Source organism: Scylla paramamosain, chromosome 9 (assembly GCF_035594125.1).
Source record: "Scylla paramamosain isolate STU-SP2022 chromosome 9, ASM3559412v1, whole genome shotgun sequence".
In the NCBI taxonomy this organism is placed as follows: Eukaryota; Metazoa; Arthropoda; class Malacostraca; order Decapoda; family Portunidae; genus Scylla; species Scylla paramamosain.
This window is the reverse complement of record NC_087159.1, coordinates 8,052,501-8,060,000: the sequence shown is the minus strand read 5'-3', so window position 1 is coordinate 8,060,000 and position 7,500 is coordinate 8,052,501. Positions and strand designations below refer to the sequence as shown.

At 49.2% G+C, this 7,500-nt stretch overlaps 1 protein-coding gene across 1 annotated transcript; it reads right to left on the bottom strand.

The window, feature by feature from the left end:
- Nucleotides 1-1,156: 1,156 nt before the first annotated feature.
- LOC135103522 (Kruppel-like factor 3) lies at nucleotides 1,157-7,344 on the bottom strand. Its single transcript, XM_064009922.1, has one exon. It carries the CDS (start codon nucleotides 7,247-7,249, stop codon nucleotides 5,819-5,821), a length of 1,431 nt encoding a protein of 476 aa, XP_063865992.1. The 5' UTR covers nucleotides 7,250-7,344; the 3' UTR covers nucleotides 1,157-5,818.
- Between the last annotated feature and the right edge of the window lie 156 nt (nucleotides 7,345-7,500).

Here is a 7,500-nt window from a genome sequence, read left to right as displayed (position 1 = left end):
GTTTTCGTTTCCCTTTTCCTTTATTTTATGAGTTGAAGCGTTTCGTAACTTTTTGTGTCAGTTTGTGTTTGTCTTTATTTAGAGAGGAATATTTATACTTGAGTTTATTTTATCACCGTCCTCTGTATGTTTAGTATTTTTTTCCCTCGTGTTCTATATTCTTTAAGTTGTTTTGGGGTGTTCTCTATTAACCTTTGCTGAGTGTGTGTTTGCCTTTCTTTCCCGCACCTAGTGTTTTTTTTTTCTTTTTTTTAAGTTATTCATATTCTCTGTTTTCTTTTTTCGTGTCCTTTATTCTTTGTCCATGGGATTCTTCTTCAGCACTTTCCTGGTTAGCGTTTTATGCTGCTTTTTATTTTGAGAATTATTTATTTATTTATTTTTTTTTTTGTCTGCATACATCGTATTTTATTTTTAGTTTTCTTTTCCCATTTAAAAATATCCTTTTTTATTTCCTTTGTTCCAGTTCTATCTTTCCCCTCTTTTCCACTCCTCCAGGGATATAAAAACAGCCATTATAAAAAATAAACAAGTATTATTTTATTATTTTATTAGAGTCTCTTACAGCGAATGTTCTTTTTTTTTATTTTTTGTTATTTTGTAATGGAGGACGAGGTGGTAATGGTAATGGTGGTTGAGATTTGGACCATGTTATGGGGTTACTTTTATGTAGCATGAGATAAATAGACAGACAGGTGTATAGATAGATTGATAGATAGATAGACAGACCGAAAGATTGATAAATAGCTAGATAGACAGACAGACAGATAGCAAGCTAGAGATACATATAGATAGACAGCAATAGGAACATAAGTAGAGAGTGATAGTGAGTAGATAAATAGCCAGGTGGTTTATATATATATATATATATATATATATATATATATATATATATATATATATATATATATATATATATATATATATATATATATATATATATATATATATATATATATATATATATATATATAGATAGATAGATAGATAGATAGATAGATAGATAGATAGATAGATAGATAGATAGATAGATAGATAGATAGATAGATGTATAGATAGATAATGAAAAAGATAGGTAGCGAGACATGGATAGATAAATGAATAGATGAAGTATAGACAAACTGGTTGGAGAGAGAGAGAGAGAGAGAGAGAGGAGAGAGAGAGAGAGAGAGAGAGAGAGAGAGAGAGAGAGAGAGAGAGAGAGAGAGAGAGAGAGAGAGAGAGAGAGAGAGAGAGAGAGAGAGAAAGTGAAGATATTAATGTAACTACTTAAAAAGCCTTGTTGTCAATCAAGTGGTTTGCATCGAGTGTCACGTTATGGCTACAAGTTATATGAAGCAGAAAAACAAAATCTCTTCCCTCTCTCTTTTTACCCTTTTCTCCCTCTTGCCCTCTCCCTCTCTTTTCCCCTCGCTCCTTTCTTCTGGAGGAGGAAAGGATGCAGAACATAAAAATAAGACTAATTAATATGATTTTCAGGTTATGAAGATGCACTTTGGAATCTGTTGTGTGTATTTATGTGACTTTAGCTGGTAATTTCTTCCTTTGACTTAAAAGTTTGTGTTCAGTGAGTGAGTAGTTTCGTTTGTTTGCTTGGGGATGCGTGAGAGGGATCGAGGAAGGGGTAAGGAGAATCTAAGTAATGGCCACGTCAGCTACCCTGATCGTGTAGCTTTTTATTGTTTGCCTTATCTTGCCTCTCACTACACCATCAGCCTCTTGTTTTGTTACACACACAGAGAGGGAGAGAAAATACACGGTTACGTTCATATCTCCGGGGACCGACAGTCTTACATACACACACTCACGTCCCCGCCTCACGGAATACAGACGAACGTATATGTATATATATATTTATATTTATATTTATATAAATCTCATTCATAAATTATTAAAGTTACAACCGACATCATTGCACGAGACAGAAGTTTAAAACACATGACGTCATGAGAATATAAACCGAGAATGAAGGACAAGAACGAACAGATAAAATGTAGGAAACACAAACAGACGGACAGACAGACAGACAGACAGACAGACAGACAGACAGACAGACAGACAGACGCTAGGGCTCCATGCTGTGCTGGTGGCCGCGTCATCAGGTACCGGAGTGGGGAGGCACCGGCGAGCGGGGGGCGGCACCGGCTGGGCTCCTGGACTCTCGTTACTACCATTATTGTTGTTTTCTTTTGTAGGGGATACTTAGATTATGACTGGATGTGGCTTTTGTCTTGGACCAAGAGACGGCCAGGCGGGGAGGGGTGCCGGTGATACAAGGGAGGCACCCCTCCCTCGCATATTATCATTATCATTGTCACCATTATCGTCAGCAGCAGTGCGGTGCCGCCCGCCCGGCAGGGCCATCCAGGAGATGGCGAAGCAGGAAGATAAATTGTTAAAACCTTAATCTTGATTATATTTCTATTTTCGACAGTTTTAACTGCAGTAAATGAATGAGCACGAGATACAAGCGAACATTAGACTGACGTGAGGGCGAGCGAGCACTACACACTACGCTACCCACAATGCACTTCATTAAGGACTAGTATCACAAGGGCCGGGGCAGGGCTGAGGCGCCGCTGGTTATTGTCAGTGTTATTGTTGTGTTCCGGGCTAGCAGACTATCTCCCCGCTGCCGATAGGCTTTATTGTCAGGCTTGCCGCCCGAGGAGGGGGTTCACCGCCCCTGCCCCGCCCTCAGGACCTCTAGGGGGGCAAAGGGTTAATGAACACTAATTCACTCATGAATGTGCTTAAGGACTACCAGAGGTTGTTGTATCCTTTATGGGCGACAAAGAGGCCTGGCGAAGGGAGAATGTAGGACCTCGTGACCCCGTGAGGCTCCCGGTGGGGATGTCCGTCTACCAAGGCTTGAGGGCGTCAGAGACCAGTTGGACGCCGAGGAACCTGCGTGGCTGCAGTGGGAGTGTGGCGGCACGTCAGGGTCATGGGGAGGCGGTGTTGAAGTCCCTAGGCGGCCGGGCGTGGCTCGGCTCGGCGCCCCGCCAGGAGGGTCTGGTCCGGTGTCACTCCTGGGCAGGTGACCTTTGAGCCCTTGTTGGTGAGGCGGTACATGTCTGGCGCCTCGCAGACCCCGCGGCGCGGGACCCTTGCTCCACAACTGGATATAGACGCCTCGGTAACTAGTCTTCATCCTGCCCCGCCCCGCCCCTCCCCGCCCCGTCACTCCCTGCATAGCCTCTAGCAGCTTCCGGAGAAGCATGGAAGGCAAGGGGCGGGGAGGAAAAAGATATTAATATTGTCAAAATTAATTCTACATTTGAGATACAGATGGCGGCGAGGCTCCTCACCCCGTCCATTGCTCCACGTACAGTCTGTCCGTCGCCGTGGTGCACGCAGGCACTCACACACGTGCACGTATGCATGCACGCACACACGCACGCTAGCACACACACACACACACACACACACACACACACACACACACACACACACACACACACACACACACACACACACACACACACGCACACGCACGCATTCGATAAACAAATGAAAACATATCTGGAATAAGTCTTTTCTCTCTAAAATAAGAAACACGAAGTGGACATGATATATACATCTGACCTCACGTCGGTCCGAGAACACAAGCACCTTAATTACTGACATACAGGTGTGTCCCCACCGGAACACCCGCCGAAGGAGCCGCCAGACCCGCCCTGCTCCGCATTCTTGTTCTTGCAGAGGCGGGGGCGGTGGCGGCGGCGGCGGCGGTAACACCACAACACAACACTTAATATTCATTATGAACTATGAGTCTAATGAGTCAAACTAGAGCGCGGAGGAATCCCCCTAATTATTTATTCTCCAATATCTCCTCCTACTCCTACTTCTCCAATAGCCAGGTTTTCCCGCACCGCCCACACATGAGCGCACACACGTTCGCACGCACGCACATGCCCGTCCGCTCCCACACAAGCCCGCGAGCTACTGGGCGCCTGGGTCATCCTGTCACTGTGCAGGACTTGATAAACGAGTTGGTGTATGTTTTTCCTTCAGATCTGCCTGCTGCTCCTGATATTCCTCTTCCTCCTCTTACTCTCCTTCCTCCTCCTCTTTCTCCTCCTCCTCCTCATCCTCATCCTCCTATGGGTGTTCCTCCAGGTTTTATAGCATTTTATTTCCTAATTAAGACGAGATACAGAAGACAGGAGGGGAAGGCAGGGATACCTGGAGTGTGCGGCGGGGTGTGCGAGGCAGGCTGGGGTGTGGCGTGTCTGCCGCGCCTCGCGTGGGGTCGTATCGGGTGGGAGTGCCCGGGGGAGTCCTCACTCTTGTGGCCGTCCATTACCCTAATGAAACAGTAGCTCCGGGAAGCGGCGGGAGGAATTAGGGGGTGGGGGATGAAGGGAGGCGATAAGGGGATGGGAAGGAGGGAGGGAATGGGAAGAAAGGCCCTGCGTGTCATGGCCCTCTCCCTTCCTTCTACCACTTCTCTCCCTCCTCCTCCCACACCCTTTCTCCCCTTCAGGCATATGGCATCGGCGTGGAGCAAACTAAGCCTTAGGGATGCTCGCCATAAGGCCCACGAGGGATGGCACCCGGACTAGTTTACTCGTTTCAGGGTAATATAATTTTTCTCTTAATATAAAAAGCTGCTGACTAAGTCCCGAGAGTGTAGTCACGTCCAGGCTTATGCTGTGTAATTCTACTCACACGTTTGTATATCTTTTAGATTTTATTTATAATCTATGTTGTACATGTGACTAAAGAAAAAGAGGAAATAGCACGAAGTCGTTCACTCTATATAATATATTCTGATAAAAGTTTTACTATGGCACTCTGTGAGCAAACAGTGTCTTTCTAATATACACGGTAAAACTAAATTGCAATAGTAGACTCTACGCTCCCGTGAAGCAACGCTGACCATTTTCTCTGGTCGTCATCAGCTTCACACATTCGTCCCCACCCTGGGCGTTCGTTCCTCGACGCGTGCGAGGAACGACGAGAGCGTGAATCTTCGGGTGAATACTCCTACACTCCCATCTGAGCTGCCCTCTCCGTGTGTGTGTGTGTGTGTGTGTGTGTGATGCTCTTCTTTCTGTATGGCAGACACCTGAATTACCTCTCACGGTTAATTTTTCTTCCCCTTTCAATTAACCTTGTCCGCTGTTCCACTTGACCTGTGTTGCAAGCAGTGTACCGCGGCGGCAACTTGGTCTTAGTTTTGCTTTTATTGATTTAGTTTGAGTGTGTATGTTTATGATGACGCAGCGGGGAAGGCACGCCGCGCTGAGTGCTCGGTGTGGTTGCTCCATTGTGTGAGGAGGTGGAAACTGGCGTGAGAGGAGGACGAAGAGTTTGGTGTAGAAGAGGAGGAGGAGGAGGAGGAGGAGGACGAAATGGGGAAGAAAGAAGAAAGAAAAGTAGAAGAGTGGAGAGGAGGAGGAGGAGGAAGAGAGCATAGGGTTATGTTATGGTTATTTTGGATGTTGACTGTGTGGATTTTAGAGTAAAGTGCCCGGGAAGTGTGGACTGGGAACGGGAGACAAAGAGAGTGGGATTATGCCAAGTGGAATGACATTATTCGTTTTATTTCATCCAGTATTAATTTTGACTCCCTATCCCAGTCATCACCGCTAAGTGTACTGAGTCTCCTTAATGATAATGGGTAGCCGGGCGGGACGAGGCAGGGTCGGGGCAAGGTTGGGCGTATGTGTGGGCGGGGCGGGGCGGGGCGGAGCGGGAGGGCGGTGGTAGGGGTCTCCTGGTAACTTGGGTCAGGCCAGGGTGTCGCCCCCTAACCTTTGTACACCGAGTAACTATATACAGCGTGGGCGTGCGGGCGTGCAGGTGGCTACACGCTCACGTGCCGCTTCATGTGAAGACTGAGGTGGTCAGAACGGGAGAAGGCGCGTTCGCATAACCTGCACTGGAAGGGTCGATCTCCCGTGTGCTTGCGGAGGTGTCGAGTCAGCTCATCGGACCGCGCGAACTTCCAGCCACACCCCTTCCAGTGGCACATGTAGGGTTTCTCCCCCGTGTGGGTCCGCAGATGCGCTTTTAGATGCGACGACTTGGTGTAGGTTTTGTGGCAGCCCGGGTGTTGGCAGGTGTGGGCCGTGATCTTCTTCCTCCCTGTGGGTTTCTTTGTCACCTTGGGCTCGGGTTCATCTGGCGGGGGTGGTGCCGGCGGCTCACGGTTCGTCTGCTTGCTGCGGTCCGAGTCAGTAAGGGTGAGTGCCTGGCAGGAAGGCGCCGTGGTCACCGGTGTGGAGAGCAGTTCGGATAGGTTTGGGGAAGAGGGTGGCGTCATGACCTTCACAAGAGTCTGGAGAGTCTGTCTTGTGAGGGCCTGAGTGTTGAGGGGCGCGCTTCCCGCCATGTGGGTCACACAGCCCGACACTCGCACGCCTGGGGGCAGCTCTTCATTGTCGGGTGAGGCGGGAGGAGACATCTGGCCGTGCGTGTACGTGACCTGTGTTACGCCCTGGATGCCCGGCGGCCTCTGGGCAGTGTGGGCGGTTGGGGCAGACATCGTGGGAGTAACCCCCTCCCCTGTTTGGTTTTGGTGCATCTGGTGTTGGGCGTTGATGACTGCAGACACAGGCGGGAGGGTGGTGCTGAACGTCGTGGAGGTGAGGGCGCGAGGCTGCAGGAGTGTGATGGATGGCAGCTTGGCAGGCGCCTCGAGGGTCGGGAACTGGAACTGCTGGGGTGGGTCCTGACGGGGTGGCGGAGCTGAGCTGGGGTCACCGCAGTAGTGACCTTCGGCTGCCTGCTTTGCCAGAGCATCCAGGTCCACGAATTCTTCGGCCTGCATCATGGCGGGCCCGTCTATCACGCTCGCGGTGTACTGCGGCCTACTGACTTCTTCTACATGGGCCTCCACGTCGAGAGTTTCTATGTACGAGTGGTAGGGTGAGGCGTACTGGCCCGGGTAGTGGGTGTCCATGGGGTTGGCAGGGGAAGCGCCTCGGTAGTGGTGCCCGTCGTCACTAGGCACATGGTAGCCGCCCTGACTCTCATCGCCCCCCATGCCGCCCATCATGTGCTCACCAGGGGGGCAGTAGGAGGCTGAGTAGTGCATGGAGTGCGGCCGGGGAGAGGGAGAAGCCACCAACGCCTGATGCAAGATGGAGGGTATCTCAGGGAGGGAGGAAGGAGAAAAAATCGTCGTTGAGGAGGAGGACGTGGTGGAGGTGGTGGTAGGAGGGGCGAGAGGCTCCTGATGGGAGGCGGCGTGGTCGGTGTCCCCCAGGAGCACCGTCTCGATGTCCTGCCACATCTGTCGATGAAAGAAGAGACTTGTTTTTTAGCGACGGACATCCACCCATAAACACGCCACAAACACACATTAAACTTGAGTAAAGCAATATAAAGAAATTTACATACAGCTTCTAGACCCTCTTCCACCTTCACACACAAGCACTTTTGAAATCAGCATATACCCGAATAAACAACAACATACATCCAAATTATGTTCCTATATATGTGTGAATGTGTTTACGTATGCAGACTCGTATGTAAATTGGTACA

Excerpts from the sequence above, each read along its gene's own strand:
- LOC135103522 (XM_064009922.1), bottom strand. The coding sequence starts at position 7,249 with ATGTGGCAGGACATCGAGACGGTGCTCCTGGGGGACACCGACCACGCC.